The 20,646-nt window shown below is 52.4% G+C and overlaps 1 protein-coding gene across 5 annotated transcripts in view; it reads right to left on the bottom strand.

The window, feature by feature from the left end:
* Positions 1 to 20,646, bottom strand: part of LASP1 (LIM and SH3 protein 1) — a 51,112-nt gene that overhangs the window by 10,031 nt on the left and 20,435 nt on the right. For 4 of the 5 annotated variants that reach the window (XM_058445136.1, XM_032163433.2, XM_058445134.1 and 1 more), the window contains exons 3-4: positions 19,360 to 19,444; positions 11,115 to 11,222 (exon numbers count right to left, since the gene is read on the bottom strand). In XM_058445136.1, coding sequence (XP_058301119.1) covers positions 11,115 to 11,222; positions 19,360 to 19,444 — 193 coding nt within the window. The remainder of the gene's footprint in view (positions 1 to 11,114; positions 11,223 to 19,359; positions 19,445 to 20,646) is intronic. The other variant, XM_032163434.2, reaches the window with a different exon arrangement.

Here is a 20,646-nt window from a genome sequence, read left to right as displayed (position 1 = left end):
AAACTCAGAAAGCAGGAAACCAGGACAAGGAGAGAAACTGGTCCTTCCCGGACAGGCTCAGGCCTGCAGGAATTTCCTCCAGGCCCTGGCAGGCACCTAAGTGGAAGCCCACTTCACTTCCTGTTCCCTAGAATGCTGGCCTGCCTTTTCCTGATCTGAGAAAATGGGGTGGGAGTAGGGGGGTGGGAAGAGGAGGAGAGGCAAAACCTGCTGTTTCCTGGAGTGCCCTTGACCCATCAGGGCCGTCCCAGCCTGGGCAGTCCCCTTTGGGCATCTCCTCCGCACACCGTCTCTGCTGCCTCCTCTCCCCCTTGGCACTGGCTGTGCACAAAAGGCAAGAGCAAGCATGCAGCCAGGCAGGGCTTACATGTTAACAGCTGGAAACACCTGCATCGTCGCTGCTCCTGCTGGCTGAACAGCCAACAGTTCCTGCAGCCCGGGCTAGGGGCACAGGGAGGGCAGTGGCGAGGGCCTGGACAGAGTCTGGGGGGAGTCCAGTCTGGATGCAGAGGGCAGTTTACTTAGGGGTTTGGGTCAGGATCAGCCCCTCCTTTCCTGGCCCCCTCCCTTCAGGCTGGAGCAAGGACCCGCACCCACGTGGCAGCACAGGCTAAGCCTGTTTCTGAGGGGAGGCAGCCAGCCCTGGCCAGGCTGAAAATCCATCCAACCCCAACACCCACTGGGAGGGGCACTCCAGGTGACGGTCTCACAGACCCAGTGCAGGAGGTGAGTCTCCGGAGCCCCACTCTCTTAGTGACCCCGTCCACTGGTGTTGGTGGCAGGGAGAGCACAAGGGAAGGGGACACCCCTCCTGAGGCCTCCAGGCTCACAAGGCACCTGCCCTTCCGACTTTCGTTCTGAGGTGGGAAAGGTCAGCTTCCCTTGTTTCCTTTCTGTTAAGGAAGAGCCTGACCCTGAGAATCTGTGACCAGGGAGGGAAGTGCAGACACGGAGAGGACAGGGGCCTGCCCTGGGCCCCGAAGGTGCCAGCAGGGGGCCTGCAGGGACAGGTGTCCTTGATGTTGGGGGCCCAGATGAATGTGTGACATCTTCCCTGGACGTGACGCTATCTGCATTAGTGATGGGGTGACAGGGAGCCTTTTCCTCTGGGAGGAGAGCAGGTCTGGACCCCACAGGCTCAGTCCCTTATGATGGGCTGCACTGTCACCAGACCAATGCCTCATCCTTAGGGGAGCCATATGCTTACTTACACGACCTTGGGAGGGTCACTTTCCCCTCTGGGTCTCAGTTTCCTCATCTGTAAATAAGACCATGGTACCATCTGCTCCCAGGCGGTCCTGGGAACCCTGACCAGCTCCAGGAACCTGAGCAAACTCTAAGCGGAAAGCAAGTATGGACACGTGAGTATTCCCATAAAGGGCTGGGGAAACCGATCTTGCTTCTCAAAAAGTCATTACACATGGATAAATGTATCTGAAGTTACGGCCGGCTGACCCGACGGCTGGAGGAGTAGCTGCCTGAACCCAGGACACCCTTCCTGGGTGACTATCAATGTTTTAACAACCTCTGCAGCTGTACAGCTCTTCACACAGCTAGACCAAGCTCTTCATACCGTGACAAGCATCGCCCTAAAAAATGGGTCGGACATGCACACTTTCATTCCCATTTTACAGAAGAGGAACATGAGGCTCAGAAATTAAATGACTTCCCGAGGCAGAGCTTTCATTGCTCAGTAACAGCCAAGGCCGGTGACACAAGGACAAAATCACAGCTACACAGGCCCTTTCCTGAGAACAGGTGTGGAGCAGGGTGACCACACGCCCACGTCCCAGTTCATGTCTGCTGCTCAGGGATAAATGTCAATGCACCCCTTTTCACTCTCAACAGGAATGATAATCAGAAAGTCACCCTAACTCGAGAGAGAGGGACACCAGGCATGCAACTCAGGACAGGCGGCACAGGGGGGCTAAATAGGCTGAGAAAAAGTGAGGCTCAGCTCCGTCCAGCCTGGGCCCACCTGGATAAAATTTCCAAACCCTCAGCTTCCTCTCCCTCCCCTCGCCAGCAAATGAGAAAATTGTGTTACTACTTTCCTGACCCATCTACTGGTTTGTTAAGCAAATAGGCACATGAGGGGGATGTTAGCACATTCAGAAGGCAAAGAAACATTTCCCAGCTTCCAAGGGCCTGGCTCATCCCTGCTCCAAGCTCCGCAAAGTTCTGGCCTTCTGAGAGCCCTGAGTGAGGAGCGCCCTAGGCCCAGACATGTCAGCACAGCCCCAGCCTGGGAGCTGTCCTGGACCTCTGTGGACACAGGCCACACTCTCTCTGTGCCCATGAGGTCCAAGTACATGTGGGTTCAGGGGTCCAGGCCTAAGGACCCTCGCGACTCAGCCAGGACCCTACTAGCTGGGACTCCAGAATGACAAGTTAGGGTCCATGACAAAGCTCTGCTAGCTGATGTTCTGTTTTCTGATCCCCCTGCTCTCCCAACTGTGGTGGAAAATAGAAGTCTGACTCTCCATACGGTGCTCCTCACATGATTATACATCACAGTGAACGAGGGAACAGCAGGCTCTGGGTGGAATCATCAGCTCACCAGCTAGGGTCTTTTTTTGGGTGCCCTTACATGCATTACTCATTTCCTCTTCTTTTTTACTTTATTTATTTATTTATTTTGAGACAGCCTTGCTCTGTCGTCCAGGATGGAGTGCAGTGGTGCGATCTCAGCTCACTGCAACCTCCACCTCCCAAGTTCAACCAATTCTCCTGCTTCTGTCTCCCAAGTAGCTGAGACTACAGGGGTGCACCACCATCCCCAGCTATTGTTTTCTATTTTTAGTGGACACGGGGGTTTGCCATGTTGGCCAGGCTGGTCTCAAACCCCTGGCCTCAAATAATCCGCCTGCCTCAGCCTGCCAAAGTGCTGGGATTATAGGCCTGAGTCACCGCGCCTGGCCTCATTTCCTTTTCTCAGCCAGCCCGAGAATATTGCCATTTTACAGATAGGGAAACCAAGGCTCAAGATGTGGGCAAACAGTGGGTTAAGTCCGAATCCAGTTCTAACATCACAGCCTCAGTTCTCAACCACCAGGCAATACTGCTCCCCATTAGAGACTCACAATATTTTATTTTATTTATTTATTTTTTAGAGACAGGGTCTCGCGCCGTCACCCGGGCTGGAGTGCGGTGGCATGATCATGGCTCACTGCAGCCTCGAACTCCTGGGCTCAAGCAATCTTACCACCTCAGCCGCTCGAGTAGCTGGGACTACAGGTGGATGCTGCCGTGCACGGCTAATTTTCTTTCTTTCTTTGTAGAGATGGGATCTTGCTATGTTGCCCAGGCAAGTCTCAAACTCCTGGCCTCAAGGAATCCTCCCACCACAGCCTCCCAAACTGTTAGGATATAGGCGTGAGCCCACCATGCCCCAATATTTTATTTTTAAAACAAACAAAAGTCTGCACTCAACTTCATTAGTAATCACAGAAATGCAATTTAAAACCATCGGCTATCACACTCTACACGATCAAAATGCTAAAGTGAACATATCTGCGCACATGGAGCAAATGAAACTCATCTCTGCTGGTGGGAGGGTAAATCAGTGCAGCCACTTGGAAAACAGTTCCGTATTATCTGGTAAAGTTGAAGGAGCACACTTTTTTTTTCTTTTCTTTTTTTTTTTTTTTTTTTTGAGATGGAGTCTCACTCTGTCACCCAGGCTGGAGTGCAGTGGTGCGATCTCAACTCACTGCAACCTCTGCCTCCCAGATTCAGTGATTCTCCTGCCTCAGCCTCCAGAGCAGCTGGGATTGCGCCACCGAGTGTGCCACCACGCCCGGCTAATTTTTTGTATTTTTGGTTGAGACGGGGTTTCACTGTGTTAGCCAGGATGGTCTTGATCTCTTGACCTCATGATCCACCCACTTCGGCCTCCCAAAGTGCTGGGATTACAGGTGTGAACCACCACGCCCGGCCAAGGAGCACACATTCTAAGATGCAGCAGTTCCAATGTACATAGACCTCAGGAGATATGTACAAAAATGTCCATAGTAACTGGAAACAGTACAAATGTCCACCAGCAACAGAATCAATAAAATGTGGTATAAACAAACAATGGAATACTATATAGCAATGAAAAAGGATGTACCACCACTACCCGCAAACATATGGATGAATCTTTAAACCCAATGGTGTGTAAGAGAAGCAAGATACACAAAATTACTGTGTTCAAAATCAGGAAAAGCAAAACTATAATGTTTAAGAATACATAATTACATATTAAAATTACAATGAAAAATGCATGCTTTCAAAATTAAACTAGAGGACTGTCCAACAAACCTGCCTTCAGAGTATTTTACTCTGGAGACAAAACTTTGTTTGACTATTTGCTATTGATTAGGCCCAGACTCTAAAGACTGAAGCTCATTACAGAATATAAAATGCTCATTATTTCTGGCCAACTGAGATGCAAAGCATTTCTGCCTGCAGCAAAGATATCTTCAAAGTTTATGGTTTTATTTTCCTGTAGGACAATAGCCAATGTATAACTAATGGTAGGCCCTTAACCATTTCTGTCGCTAAATGTATCCAGTACTCTCTGTTTTCCTTTTCCTTTTTTTTTTTTTTTTTTTTTTTGAGACAGAGTCTTCCTCTGTTGCCCAGGCTGGAGTGCAGTGGTGTAGTCTCAGCTCACTGCAACCTCCACCTCCCAGATTCAAGCAATTCTCCTGCCTCAGCTTCCCAAGTAGCTGGAACTACAGGTGTACACCACCACGCCTGGCTAATTTTTGTATTTTTAGTAGAGACAGGGTTTCACCATGTTGGCCAGGCTGGTCTTGAACTCCGGACCTCGGGTGATCTGCCCACCTCGGCCTCCCAAAGTGCTGGGGTTACAGACATGAGCCACCTCGCCCGGCCCCAGCACTTTCTTTCACAGACTAGCATTTACCTCTGCCTCTCATATTCCCCAGCTTTAATCTCTAGATGGTTCCCTCATAATTAAATAAAGATATGATAAGTACTTACTTATCATATGGGAGTTATATTTTTAACACTGTGAACACTGGGCTCTAAAATATAACTAATATGGGAGTTATATTTTTAACACTGTGAACACTGGGCTCTTGACAGGCATACGGTAATACAATGTATGGTATACCTGCCTGGTGAAACAGGTGTTTATTGTATATGTTACTATGTGTCATATTTCACACATAAAAATAGTTGTACACAACTTTTTTTCTGTACACACAAAATTGTATACAGAAAAATCAATATGTAAGTAAATAAAAGAAGAGGCTCCAGTAAAGCGACTAAAATTTTCCATCCTTGAACACTGCTAGAGCTCATGACAAAAGGCCAGGATTCCTAATATGTAACCTTTATCCCATAGCGTGGACCCATCAAAAGGCAACTCTTTAGATGCCTTTAATGATGACACAACTACTCACCATAGATGTGTAATATACTAGCCCCTTTCCTCACTTCCACACATTCTCAGTACTAGACAATGGCCAAACTTTTCTGCCAAACTTCACTTCATGTCCCTTCTGTGGCTACAGTGTAGAAAGCAGACAAGTGTGCCTTTAAAGTATTAATAACGTTGACAGCATAACTGGGTGTGATGGCGTGTGCCTGTAATCCCAGCAACCTGGGAGTCTTAGGCCAGGGTTCACTTAAACCCAGGAGTTCAAGGCTGCAGTGAGCTATGATCATGTGACTACACTCCAGCCTGGGCAACATAGCAAGACCCTATCTCTACAAAAAATATAACAATTAGCTGGGCATGGTGGTATATGCCGGTAGTCCCAGCTACTCAGGAGGTTGACAGGAGACGACCACTTGTGCCCAAGAGTTCGAGGCTGCAGTGACCTATGATTGTGCCACTGTACTCCAGCCTGGGCAACCTTGTCTCAAAAATAATAATGATGATAATAATAGTGACATCATTTATCCCATGCCAAGCACTTGGCATTTTCCTTGCAACCACCTGTCAAAGTAGGGCCTACTGTCCCATTTTTACAAATGAGGAAACTGAGGCTCAAAGAGCCCTGCCTGGCCCCAGAATGACAGAAGCTAGGATCTGGGCCCTTGCCATCTCCTCCTACCTCACTGTCTCGCCGCTTAGCAAAACTGAAGACAGACTGCACTTATCCAAAGCAGACACCCCAGAGGAGATCAGACACTTGTTTTTAAAATGCTCTGGCCGGTAAAAAGCCCTAGTCTGCAGCGTATCCCTCCAGGGAAGCAAATCCTCATCCTTTTACAAGATGGCCTGACCTTTAGAAATCACTGGAGTCAGCTGGGCACAGTGGCTCACACCTGTAATGCCAGGACTTCAGGAGGCTAAGGCAGGCGGATCACCTGAGGTCAGGAGTTTGAGACCAGCTGGGCCAATATGGCAAAACCCTTTGTCTACTAAAAATACAAAAATTAGCCAGGCATGGTGGCATATGCCTGTAGTCCTAGCTACTCAGGAGGCTGAGGCAGAAGAATCGCTTCAACCCAGGAGGCAGAGGTTGCAGTGAGCCGAGATCACGCCACTGCACTCCGGCCTGGGCGACAGAGCAAGACTCCGTCTCAAAAAATAAATAAATAAAAATAAAAATAAATAAATAAAATAACTGGAGTCATTTGGTACTAATCTGGGAAGCAAAGCAACAAGCTACATACAGGAACAGGAATGCTATTTTGGATACAAAACAAAAGGTGTGGCTCTAAACACCCTGTTTCCCAAAACACTTCAGGAGGTTGGGACAACTTAGCAATGGTTTTATACGTGGTATAAAGCTCCCCTGGGCCAGGCGCAGTGGCTCATGCCTGTAGTCCCAGAACTTTGGGAGGCCGAGGTGGGCGGATTGCTTGAGTCCAGGAGTTTAAGACAACACAGCGAGACCCTGTCTCTAATAAAATTTAAAAAAAAAAAAGGCCGGGCGCGGTGGCTCCCGCTTGTAATCCCAGCACTTTGGGAGGCCGAGGCGGGCGAATCACGAGGTCAGGAGATCGAGACCACGGTGAAACCCCATCTCTACTAAAAGTACAAAAAAATTAGCCGGGCGTGGTGGCGGGCGCCTGTAGTCCCAGCTACTCGGAGAGGCTGAGGCAGGAGAATGGCGTGAACCCAGGAGGCGGAAAAAAATTTTGTAATCACAATTTGGAGGCCGAGGCGGCGATCACGGTCAGAGGTCGAGACCACGGTGAAACCCCGTCTCTAAAAAAAAAAAAAAAAAAAAAGCTCCCCTGGGAGGCCAGGTGAGGTGGCTCACCCCTATAATCCCAGCACTTTGGGAGGCTGAGGTGGGAGGATAACTTGAATCTAGGAGTTTGAGACCAGCCTGGGCAACATAGCAAGATAGTGTCTCTGCAAAAAAAAGAAAAATTAGCTGGGCATGGTGGTGCACACCTGTGGTCCCAGTTACTCGGAGGCTGCGGTGGGAGGATAGCTTGAGCCCAGAAGGTTGAGGCTGCACTGAGCCGTGAACACACCACCGCACTCCAGCCCGGATGATGGAGCGAAACCCTGTCTCAAAAATAAAAATAGGCTGGGCTCGGTGTCTCACGCCTGTAATCTCAGCACTTTGGGAGGCCGAGGCAGACGGATCACGAGGTCAGGAGATCGGGACCATCCTGGCTAACACGGTGAAACCCCGTCTCTACTAAAAATACAAAAAAAATTAGCCCGGTGTGGTGGCGGGCACCTGTAGTCCCAGCTACTTGGGAGGCTGAGGCAGGAGAATGGTGTGAACCCGGGAGGCGGAGCTTGCAGTGAGCCGAGATCGCACCACTGCACTCCAGCCTGTGCGACAGACCGAGACTCCGTCTCAAAAAAAAGAAAAATAAAAATAAAGCTCCCCTGGGGTTCTGAGGTACAGCCTGATCTGGCACCCTCTGACTTAGGGGTTGGTGAAGCTTTTTCAGACTTTTAGGTGGTGGCTCTCAAATTTCAGAGAGCACCACAGAAACCCAGGGAATGTGTTTAACGTGCTGATTCCTGGGCCCCACTCTCAGAGACGCTGATTCTGGCATCCAGGGGAGAAGGCCTGTGCGTCTGCATTTTCAGTCAACCCTACAGGTGACTGGGCTACAGCTGTCTGGAGGCCCATATCCGACAGACTGTAATTGCTTTCATTAAAACCAAGAGTCTCCAGGCTTTGCAGTCACACTCTACAGGTCTCTGCTAAAGCTGCAAAAGCAGCTAGCAGGTCGGAGTGGATCCCTTCCCCCAGCTCCTGCAGAGGACCATCAGCTCACTGCAGCGCAAGAAGGGTAAAAGATGGTTATCTCCTGAGGTGCAGATGGCTTGGCCAGGGTGGTGAGTTTTGTCACTAGGATATTAACACCTCTAATAACTGGGGGAAGGAAGAGGAGGAGGTGGCTTAGGCTGAGTGTGGAGTGTTCTGGAAGCCTTCCAGAAAGGGAAGCAGGGATGACTGGGCTTGTCTCCCCTCCTCCAAAACCCACAGGGTGAAGCAGTGAGTGAACAGCCAGGGAGCTGGGGTTGCAGATTGGGAGCAGTGTCACTGATGAAAGACTAGGGCCTCTACACGAAAAGCCTCAGGGGCTGAAGAGCCAACATTCCAGTTCTGTGAACCATTCCAGGTATTCCCCATAATCTAAGACCATCTTCCCTCTCCCCCACTTTCAAGTGGAGAGCTCTGAGACACAGACCTAAGGGTCTTACCCTTTGGAGGGTCTGAGCCAAAGGGAAGCTCCAGGGTGTGAGGCCAGGCCCTGACATATAAAGAGTCAACTGTGACAGGCCTCCGGAAGTTGGAGGGGAAGGAGGATTAGAGTGCCCGCCCCAGGCATCCCCTGCTAGCCAAAGGGAAGCATGCCATTTCCTCAGGCCACCAATTTCAAACTGCAGGTCAACAATCCAGTCGCAAAACCCATTCACAGTAAGTCTGCAACCAGCATCTTTTTGTTTGTTTCGGTTTGTTTTTTTTTTTTGAGATGGAGTCTCGCTCTGTCGCCTTGCTGGAGTGCAGTGGCCCAATCTCAACTCACTGCAACCTCCGCCTCCCGAGTTCAAGCGATTCTTCTGTCTCAGCCTCCCAAGTAGCTGGGATTACAGGCACGCACCACCATGCCCAGCTAATTTTTGTAGTTTTAGTAGAGATGGGGTTTCACCATGTTGGCCAGGATGGTCTCGATCTCTTGACCTCATGATCTGCCCACCTCGGCCTCTCAGAGTGCTGGGATTACAGGCGTGAGCCACCGCGCCCGGCCCTTTTTTTTTTTTTTTTTGGAAACAGGGTCTCACTCGGTTTCCCAGGCTGGAATGCAGTGGTGCAATTACCGCTCACTATAACCTCAAACCTCTGGGCTCAGGTGATCCTCCCACTTCAGCCTCCAGAATAGCTAGGACCACAGGCGTGTGCTATCATGCCTGGCTAGTTTTTGTGTGTGTATATATATATATATATATATATATATATTTTTTTTTTTTTTTTTTTTTTTTTTTTTGTAGAAACAGAGTTTTGCTGTGTTGCCCAGGCTAGTCTCAAACTCCTGGGCTCAAGCAATCCTCCCATCTCAGTCTCCCAAAGTGTTGGGAATACAGTCCTCAAAGGGGCTGTATTATGTGAGGGTGTATAGGGGCCTGCAACCAGCATCTTTAGAAAAGATCTGAATGTGGCCAGGTGCGGTGGCTCACACCTGTAATCTTAGCACTTTGGGAGGCCAAGGCGGGCACATCACCTGAGGTCAGGCGTTCGAGACCAGCCTGGCCAACATGGTGAAACCCTGTCTCTACCAAAAACATAAAAATTAGCCGGGGGTGGTGGTGTGCACCTGTAATCCCAGCTACTCCACTTGGGAGGCTAAGGCAGGAGAATCACTTGAACCCTGGAGGCGGAGCACCACTGCACTCCAGCCTGAGCAACAGAGTGAGACTCTGTCTCAAAAAAAAAAAAAAAAAAAGATCTGAACACCCTCTAAGTAGGAAGTACTCATTCATGAAAGCTTCCATTCTGTTTTCCCTCTACATAAATGTATGCCTGCTAGATGGGTCAAGACGTACAATGTATATTTTACTGTAGGCTGAAGTCAGAGTTTGAAAGCCACAGTTTCGGGCATGGCTGGTTCTGCTGTCTGTGGGCTGTCTGCGCATCTGAAATCCACCTGACCCACCACTGCAGCCCACTCTATGCATGGCCCAGCCAAGCTCTTAAAGGAGTGCCCTGCTGAGGTGGCCAGGTGGAGGGTGGGAAGGGATGTGGAGCCCAGGGAGTGGGTGCTGAGGAGACCACCGGAAAGCCAGGCCCCCCCGCAATCTCTATCCCCAGTTCCTCAGCCCAGAGCAACAACGGGCAACTCACTGATCCCTTCCTGTTCCAGACACGAAGACAGCTGCCTGCCTAAACCCTCCCTGGCAGGACCTCCTAGGCCAGGCTGGCTGGGCAGCCCCTGCAGTTCTGTGTGCGGGTCCCCCATGGTTGCTGCTCACCGCAGTGCCCTGCCCCTGGATGCCTAAAGCCACACAGGCTGCTTGCCTGTGGCTCTGCCAAGCAGGAAACTGAGGCCTGTTCTCTGGCCACAGGTGCCATTGAGGGCACATGATGCTGGGGACAGTTGATCCCCTGCCCACTCTCCATGCCCACCCCTGCCACAGCCAGATGCCACTGACCATCAGGGAGGCGGGGGGTGTGAGCCAGGGGGTGCAGGGCTGGCAGGCGAAGCTGGCTGGGGTTTTTACACAGGAAGGAAGAGAAGGCTGATGTGGGGGAGGAGGCCAAGGAAGGGCGGAAATGACTGCAATGTCAGCACCCAGGCGCAGACCAGGGGAGGCCAGGCGCTCCCGCCCCCCAGTTTTGACCTTTGTGCTAAGATGAGACGTGTAGTCTGCACTGATACCCACGATATCCAGAAAAAAGAACAACAGTCAGAGAGAGTGGGGGCTGATTTAACACATAGGCCCCCACACACTCCCACAGAATACAGTCCCTTCAAGAAGAAAATGCTATGCGGGCTGGTCTGGGGGTACACAGAGAAGAGGCATCCCCAAGCTCTTCCCCAGGCCCACCATGGAGGGCAGGGGCAGTGGAGGCACTGGCCTCATTCACATCTGCCAGGCTCACGTCTGCCAGGCTGGCAGGGAGGGGACCAAACAGAGGGTAGCAGGGATGCTGCAGGGCGGGGCAGGAGCTCACGTTACTGATCTGGTCCTGGGTCTTCTTGATTCTCTGGAGCTCGGGCGTGTCTGCCACCACGCTGAAGCCTTTGCCCTTGTTCTTCTCAAACTCCTCCTTGTAGCGCACCTGCAGGAGGGGAGGAAGAGGGATTGGAGTCAGGCCAGGAGCCAAAAGGGCCTCGGCTTGGGGCCCCTCTGAGGCAGCAACCAGTCAGGAGATGGGGACAGGGAGTCAGGAGAAAGACCCTGACCAGAAGTCCCCAACTCAAAGCAGAAGCCTCAGCCAAAAGGTGTTAAGACTCGTAATAATAAGCCACTACCAAGTCTTCAGTGCGCAGTGAATGGCGGGCACAGAGCCCAGGGCCTTACATGAACCATCTCATTTAGATCCCACCATACATATAGCCACGCGATTAACAGCTCCAATTTACGGATCAGGAAACGGAGCCACAGAAAGGCAAAGTCTCCTGCCCAAGGTCACACAGCTTAGCGGTCAATGTCCGGCACTACCAGAGTGCAAACCCTCATCTGCCTGACTCCTGACCCTTCACTCCCCGCCCATCCTGTCTGGAAGCTTATAGGAAAAAGGTTCTTTCCAGAGCTCCCAGGGTGGCCCCAGCCCTCATGTTAGCCAGGATGTGGCCCTGCCCACTACGCCTGGGGGAGCTTTTCAGCAACCAGCTGAGTGAGGGCTGTGCCAAAGGACAGAGTTGGTGCCCAGAAAAGAGGGTGGTGAGACAGCCCCAGGGAAGGCTCCATCAATGCGCCTTTGACAGGCCCCACGGATTCTGGGAGCCTGCCGGGCTGGCTTCAGAGGCCACTGCCATAGGAGGGGAGGAAAGCAGCGGGGGTCAGACAGCATCTCAGCAGGTCTCCAAGCTCCAGGGAAGAACCCTTCCACCCCACCACAATACTAGAGGGACTCAAGTCAGACATCAGAAAGGACTTCCCTGGCACGAAAGAATTGAAATATGAGGAACAGCTTGTCCTCCCCTGGGGGTTTTGAAGAACAGAATGAGGCTGAGAAAACTCATGGAACAGGAAACTATTCCTTGGCTTCCAGAGACTTCCCTGTCCACCTCATCAGCCATCTGTTCCAGACCCCACCAGCTGCTTGGATTTCCTCCACGGGGGATGCACTGTCCTGGACACAGGTCAGCCCAGGACACAAACCCAGGCAGTTCCCTGGCAGGGAATCATCCGGCAGCAGCACCGAGCTGTGCTTGGACTGGAGCGACTGCACATGCGCACGCAGCCACGGCCACACCTGTCAGGTCCTCTGCACATGCCCGTGGGGGTCAGAGTCCTTGTTTGTCTCCTGCAGCCCCAGTCACTCATCCATGTGGTTCCCTCTCCTTCTCTGTTCTGATCCAGACAAGAAGGGCTTGGATGTGCTGGTCCCCCATCAGATCAGAAGTGAATGCAGTGGATAGAGGCACCAACCCACCCCAAGAGTCCAGAACCTGCCTTAGCACCAGCTCTTCCAGGAAGCCCTGGGCCAGCACGGTGACTCTTGGTGGGAGGCCCTTTGGGAAGCAGGCATTGGGGAAGGTAGGGCACTCAGAGACAGAGAAATGTAGCTCCAGATACAGAAGCCCTGCACCTCAAGCCCCTGGCCTCGGTTTCCTCATCTGTAAAAGAGTTGTGACAGAAATCAGGTATGATATGGGGAGGGGGCTTCTTATCACCAAGTATGGGCACAAAGCCAGGCGGAGCTGGCAGTAACACAGGCTCAGTCTCCCACTTCTGAGTGATCTTGGGCCAACGACTTCACATCTCAAGACTCAGGTCCCACATCCGTAAAATGGGGACCGTAACGCCAGCCACTCCAACCCATGATGCAGACAGTGGCTCTAAAGCAGCAGCGCATTGTGGAGGGCCAGTGTGAAAGTGCTCTGTCAGTGATGAAGTGCTGAACGAGTGCCAGTCCCCCACTCTGTCCCCTGCTTCCTGGCTTTGCAAGGGTCAGGCCCCTAATCCAGGGGAATAATCGCCATGGCGACGCTGCAATGACATCAGCAGGTTCCCAGGCTCGGAAACTGCTTCTGCCTCCCCCTCCCTGTTGGGGAAGGATCATTCATTTCACTGCTAACATAGGAGGCCCACAGAGGGTAGGGCTGAGGGGTAGGGGCTGAGAAGGGAGGGAGCCTGGGATCAGCACCACCTTGCTGTGTGTTTCTAAGCAAGTCAGTTCCCCTCTCTGGATACCCTGAAGGGAGCTGACTAGCTGATCTCTAAAATCCCTCCCATTTGGAGTCTGTGACCATTTTTAAGCACCTTCAGACCCTGACTGTGGAGAATCAAGATGGGGAAGGCTCTTTGAAAGGTCTTTGGGGTGGCAGAAGTGAAGGGTGGGGGGCCAGGGGTGTAGGGAGGGCCCAGCCCAGAGCCCTTCCTTCAGGGCTCCCTTCTTGCCCTGGCAGGAGTGCTTGCCCCTGTTGTCTAGGATGGCTCACCAGGGTGCTGTGGGGGTCCCTGTGGAGGAAGGGACCTGCCCAAGGTCACAATCCAGTTGTCACTCAGGCCAGGATGCAACTCAGCGCTTCGACCAGAGGACCCCACTCCTGGGAGATGCCTGGGCTCCCAGAGGACCCCATTCCTGGGAGATGCCTGGGCTCCCATTTTGGAAACTCTGGTGTCAGGGCCAGGACTGACTGACACCTGAGGCTCCTGACACCCAAACAACCACCATCTATGAAACTCTAATTTTTCTGTCAGTTCTTAGTTGTTCTCCCTGGATCTATCTTGCTTCTCATCCCAGCAGACAGGAGGTGCAGATCAGTGTTTGTTAGATGATGAATGAATTGAATGCAGATACATAATCTCCAAACAAAGTAGCATAATTGGGAAAACAACTGCCTTGATGACCCAATATAATAAGAAGGATCATTACTTAAAAACAAAAATTATGCCAGGCACGGTGGCTCACGCCTGTAATCCCACCACTTTGGGAGGCAGAGGCGGGTGGATCACCTGAGGTCAGGAGTTCATGACCAGCCTGACCAACATGGTGAAACCCCATCTCTACTAAAAAAAATACAAAAAAAGTTAGCCAGGCATGGTGGGCATAATCCCAGCTACTTGGGATGCTGAGGCAGGCGAATTCCTTGAACCGGGGAGCTGGAGGTTGCAGTGAGCTGAGATGGTGCCACTGTACTCCAGGCTGGGCGACAGAGTGAAACTCCGACTAAAAAAAACACAAAAATTAGGCTGGACTTAAAAACAAAATGGCTCATGTCTGTAATCCCAGGAGTCTAGGAGGCCAAGGCAGGTGGATCACTTGAGCCTGGGAGTTCGAGACCAGCCTGGGAACATAGTACCCCAACTCTATTTAAAAAAAAAAAAAAATTAATAAAAATCTCTAAAAAAAAAAACAAAATTTATTGAGCAAAATACAATTTCCACTATTATGTGCCTACTATGTGTTGGGCCAGCATACTTTGTAACCCATTCCCTTCTAACAAAAAAGAAACACTGGTTTTTAAAATTTAGGCAGGGCACGGTGGCTGACACCTGTAATCCCGGCACTTTGGGAGGTTGAGGTGGGCAGATCACTTGAGGTCAGGAGTTTGAAACCAGCCTGGGCAACATGGCGAAACCCCATCTCTACTAAAAATACAAAAATTAGCCGAGTGTGGTGATGCACGCCTGTAGTCCCAGCTATTCAGGAGGTGGAGGCGAGAAAATAGCTTGAGTCTGGGAAATCAAGGCTGCAATGAGCCAAGATCGTGCCACTGCATTCCAGCCTGGGTGACGGACAGACCCTGTCTCAAAAAAATAAAAATTAAAAAATAAAAAATTAGACACACACAGATGGAGAGGAGAGCTGATGGGAAGGGCCGGGGCTGGAAGTCATGGTCAAAAGGTGGCTGTGTGTATTTCCCAGCTTCTTCATGTCCAAGTTCCATTTCCTCTCCTTTCTGGGAGAACAGTAATAGCAAACACTGAATGCTGACTCCACTCCAGGAATCTTTAAATGCTTAAATATCCTCCTATCTCACACCACCCTCTGGAGAGAGGTAATCCACATTATTCAGACGAAGGCACTGTGCACAGAGGTTAAGCAACTTGCCCAAGGTCACACAGCTGGTGGCAGCAGATGTGAGATTCAATCTCAGGCTAGCTAGTTTGGGTAAGAGTGATACTCTACCACCAGTGCTGCTCACAATATCCAAGGAGGATAGAAACCCCCCTGTAATTTCCCACGACCCCATCAAGGTGAGTTGATGAAGGAAAAAATGTAATAACAGTCTCCTGGCACTTGGCACTTCTGCCTGGGCTCAGTCCCACCCCAAAGCCACTGCCTCTGCTCAGCCTGGGGTTGGGGTGGGAGCAGCAAGTGAGAAGGGGGGCTGGAGGCCCAGCTGCCAGCCCCCTGCCTCAGCCAGGCCTGGGCAGGACCACCCACAGGGTCATTTCTGGACAGTTCTGTGGTTACCTCCTCCACAGGGGAGGCTCCAGGTGTCCCAGACACCCAAAGTGCCACTTTGGAGACCAATATAGAGATGGGAAAATAAATAAAGCTGAAATAGCCTGGGCAGCTTCCCAGAGACAGGGAAGGGCAAGGCAGGCCCAGAATGGGCATGGAGAGAAGCCAGCTGACCCTGTGGGGTGAAGCTGGGTGAGCAGAAGAGGCTCCCACTTCCCTTCCTGCCAGCCGCAGGCAGCTCTCGCCAGCTCTGCCCCAACGGCAGCCACAGGAAGCAGAACCTGTCACTGCTCCAGCCTGGCCGGCTCAGCCCTTCCAAGCCTCAAAGCATCAGACCCAGCCCCCAGCTTGAGGCAACTGGGTTTGCTGTCCTCATTTTATTGGTGAGGAAGCAAAGCTATGAGAGGAAAGACAGTCTGAGGCCAGTCTCAGACCACACAGCTGGTGGGCGGTGGGGAGACAGAACAGGCCTGCAAAGACGGCAGTACCCTTTCCTCCCCTGCCTATCCTGCCTTCAGCCCCCACGCCCAAGGACTCCCACCTCAGGGGAACAGAGCCGTGCCCTTAGTGCAAAGCCCTACCCTAATGTTGCACCCCTCAGAGCATACAAACAGGGTCGGTACACTCCTGCCCATGGGCCCATCTCTAAGCTTCTTAAACTGGGGCCAAAAGTCCTTATCAGAATCACAGGGGAGTCAAAATGCAGATTCTTGGGCCTCACCCAGAGCTGCCAAGCAGAAGTCCCTTGGGTGGGGCCTAGGAATCTGTATTCCAACAAGCCCATCCTACTTGCTGCTGACTGGCGCATCCTGCAGGGTGGGAGCACAGGGCGGGTGCCTGTGCTGTCAGCACTGTTCAGAGCAATGGGCTCCACGGCCAGGTCATGGGGCTTGATGTCTGCCTCTGTCCCTGGGCTCTGCGCAAGCAGGGCAGCCTCTGTAAACCTAAGTGTCCCTATCTGTATGATGGGGATAATAAGAGCCCCTCTTTCATCAGGTGGCTGTAAGGATTAAACAAAGTCAGGCATATGCACACACACACGGACATGGTCTGGCCCTCAGTGAGACCCTAATGAAGAGTGACCGCCATTGTCATCTCCCAAGAGGCCCCCCCGGGAACCCAGCAGGCCATGACTCTGGGAAGCAGGGGGCACAGGCCGGGGACAGGAGCCCCCAAACCCAGAGTGTGGTGCCGGCTTCCCCTGTGGGGGGCAGAAGCAGCCCCTGCCAACAGCATGCCCTGCCCACTTGCTGCCCATCCTGGGCAGGGGGAACAAGGTGGAGGTGCTTCCTCCTCAAACTCCACCGCTCAGGGATAGGATGCCGGGGCAAAAAGAGCTGCAGCCGGCCGGGCGCGGTGGCTCAAGCTTGTAATCCCAGCACTTTGGGAGGCCGAGGCGGGCGGATCACGAGGTCAGGAGATCGAGACCACGGTGAAACCCCGTCTCTACTAAAAAAAAAAAATACAAAAAATTAGCCGGGCGTGGTGGCGGGCGCCTGTAGTCCCAGCTACTAGGAGAGGCTGAGGCAGGAGAATGGCGTGAACCCGGGAGGCGGAGCTTGCAGTGAGCCGAGATTGCGCCACTGCACTCCAGCCTGGGTGACAGAGCGAGACTCTGTGTCAAAAAAAAAAAAAAAAAGAGCTGCAGCCATGCTTTTGTGGAACTGACAAAGGCTGAGGGGTTTGAATTTCTCCCCTGAGAAGGGTGTGTGTGTGTGTGTGTGGGTGTGTGTGTGTGTGTGTGTGTGTGTGTGTGTGTCCAAAGACCTGCCATCTGCTCCCAGCACCTCTTCTCCCAGGTCCTTCTAAGCCCCTCCACCTCTGGCCCCCACGGCCCTTCCACAGGGCACGGAATCAAAGGCAGGAGTCAGGGCCTGGCTAGAATCTGTAAAATCTGGCCAGGCAGGCTGTGGTGTTCCCTGCTTCCCAGTAACTTCAGCTTCTGTGCTGCAGGTGGGTGGGTGGCAGGTGTGAGCTGCTGCTCCCCTCCTCTGTGAGCCTCAGGCCCTACCAGGGCTGTGCAGCGTCAAGGGCCCCAGACTTGGGAGTGACAAGATCAGGGCCCAAATCCTGGATCCACACTCACTCACTCAGTTCCCCTATCTGTAAAACAGAGACAGTGGGTCTTTTACCTTCCCCCAGAACCCAGTCAAGGATAAACAGGGGAACTAACCAAAGGCACTTGCTAAACTACACAATTTCTTTCTTTTCCTTTTTTTAGAGACAGGATCTCACCCCATCACCCAGGCTGGAGTGTAGTGGTGCAATCATGGCTCACTGCAGCCTCCAACTCCTCAGCTCAAGTGATCCTCCCGCCTCGAACTCCCAAGTAGCTACGACCACAGGTGCACACCACCATCTCTGCTAGTTTTTGTTTTGTTTTGTTTTTTTAGGGACCAGGTATTGCTATGTTGCCCCAGCTGGTCTCGAACTCCTGGGCTCAAGTGATCCTCTCACCTTGGCCTCCCAGAGCACAGGGATTACAGGCGTGAGCCATGGCCCCCAGCCCTAAACTACAAAACTTCTCAACAGCATAAGGAACTATCATGTTTATTATTAAGGTAGAGACTGTTTCTTAGGGAGTGGATAGTCCCTGGGTTAGACAAACCTACATTCAAAGCTGCCAGCGTCTATTTCTTCTTCTCTGAAGTGAGGTGACCCTACAGCTGCACAGGGCTGGGTGAGGATTAAACGAGCTCACACGCCCAGAGAGCACTGAGCACTCCATCGTCAGCTGTGAATATTATTATTGCCTCTCCTACCACCCGCAGGACCTCAGCCAGTCCCTCAATGTCGCTGGGCCTCAGTCGCCTCATCTGTAACAATGGGGAAGATGGCACCTTCCTCACGGGACTGTTGGGAGGATTCCGAGAGAGGGTGCATGGAAAGCCTGACAAAGGGCAGGGTCGGTTCTCCCTGATGGACCCAGGCAGTCACATCAAGATCAGGCAGCAGGAGTCCCCTCCGGAGGAACTGGGAGTAACCCCCTCTCTGTGGCCCGGGTGGAACCTCTGCAGTCTTCTCCTGATCCTGAGTGGGTCCTGGGTGCGCTGCCCACGTGGTAAATTCCCCTACATCCTTTCATCGGCTGAAGCCCCGCCCCGCCCCACCCCACCCCACCTCACCCCACCTCACCCCACCTCATCACTGGCCAGGTTTGTCCCAGGAGCCCTCGCACCCCCAGGCAGAGTGGGTCAGCTGTTCTGTTCTCGGGACCCCAGACCCTTTGCTTCTTCCTCCGTGTCCCCTAAAGACCAAGTTCTCCCTAGGCCTGGAACCCGTCCTCCCCTCCTACAGGGGCACACACCTCCCACTCGGCAGTGTTCTGGAAAGTCAAGCCAAAGGAGACAGAGGTGGAACAGCCCCCCATCCCATGCCCCCATGGCAGGGCCCCCTTCATACCTTGCCCTCCAGTGGGTGGAGAAGGTTTGGGACTTGGCTATAGAGGGTTGGCTGCCCAGCCTCAGACTGGCATGACCCGGAGGGGCAAATTCCCTGGTCCTCCCCAAACCCCTCCTTTGTGGGTGAGTGTGAATGGGGAAGAGGGAGGGGAGAGTGGCTTCCTGGAGGAGGTGGGCTTTAGGGAGCCCCAGAGCAGGCTCAAATAGACACCCACACCTCTCCAACCCCCTCTAGGTAGGAAGTGGGGGAACACTCTACCCTGCTCCTTTGATAAAGTCGGGGGTGGGGTCAAGAGTCAAGGCAATGCTAGGATTTCAGCACCTTGGCCTTGCAGAGTAACCGCAGGGGAAGGTGCTCTTGCCAAATGCCGACCTTACAACATCCCTCCCCAGCATCCCTCCCTGCCAGGCCCTGGCACCGCCCAGCCCCTCACCTGACTCTGGAGCTCACTCTGTTGCTTGAGGCGAAGGTTTTCTGGGGTGTCGGCCACCATGGTGAAGGACTGCTTGGGGTAGTGTCTGCAGGACAGAAAAAACAGAGTGGGGGTGACTCTGGGAGAGGGGCAGGAGCCTCTGGGCTTCTCACAGGGCACGCTCTCCTGGGAACTTCGTCCTATGCCTGGGCACCCCCTGGCCCGGCCCCACAGGAGGACCTCAGTGTCCGCCACCAAGGCTGAGGGGAAACGAGCATTTCTCAGACTCAGCTGGGACTGGCTGACCTGGGAAGACACAGCAGGCGTCAGTGAGACACAGCAGGCAAGGAGAACTGTCCTGAGCGAAAGGATGGCCACCGAGCCACTCTCTGAGGGTTGAAGGTTACCCTTGTTTGGGGAGAATCCATGCCTTGTGCCTACCACACATGGAAGTTGAGGCAACTGGGCCTGGCTGGGGGAAGATGGGCACAGGTGAGTCAGGACTAAGCTTTCAGCTAAGACCAGAAGTGGAGACCAACCATGCAGAGGAGAGCAAGGGGGAGACAGAAAAACAAAGGGACACGCATATCCAGGGGGACTTCCTGGAGGAAGTGGTGAGAGAGAAACCACACAGTTAAAATGGTATTTCAAAGGGTTAACAAGGTCCAACCTAATTGGAGGGTAGGTGGGAAGGCCAGCTTGAGGACAAAAAAGGAGGTCACCTGAGGGTGACAGGTAAAATACAGGTTGAGTATCCCTTATTGCAAATGCTCAGGACCAGGTGTGTTTCAGATTTTGGATTTTTTCTCAGATTTTGGAACATTTGAATATCCATACTGAGACATCTTGGGGATGGGACCATTTCCTATATACCTCATAGGCATGGCCTGAAGGTAATTTTATATAACATTTTAAATAATTTTGTGCATGAAACAAAATTATTGACTGCTTTTTGACCTATGACCTATCACATCAGGCCAGGTGTGGAATTTTCCCTTGTGGCATCAAGTGGCACTCAAAGCTTTGCATCTTGGAGCTCTTCAGACTTGGATTTTTGGATTAGGGCTGCTCAATCTGTAGTAACAACAGTGAATTAGGCCGGGCACAGTGGCTCACGCCTGTAATCCCAGCACTTTGGGAGGCCGAGGCGGGCAGATCACGAGGTCAGGAGTTCAAGACTAGCCTGGTCAATATGCTGAAACCCCGGTCTCTACTAAAAATACAAAAATTAGCTGGGTGTCATGGCGTGTGCCTATAGTCCCAGCTACTCGGGAGGCTGAGGCAGGAGAATCGCTTGAACTCAGGAGG

The sequence above is a fragment of the Hylobates moloch genome, unplaced genomic scaffold, assembly GCF_009828535.3.
Source record: "Hylobates moloch isolate HMO894 unplaced genomic scaffold, HMol_V3 SCAFFOLD_10, whole genome shotgun sequence".
In the NCBI taxonomy this organism is placed as follows: Eukaryota; Metazoa; Chordata; class Mammalia; order Primates; family Hylobatidae; genus Hylobates; species Hylobates moloch.
Note: the sequence above shows the minus strand (reverse complement) of the source record. Positions and strands in the feature narration are given on the sequence as shown.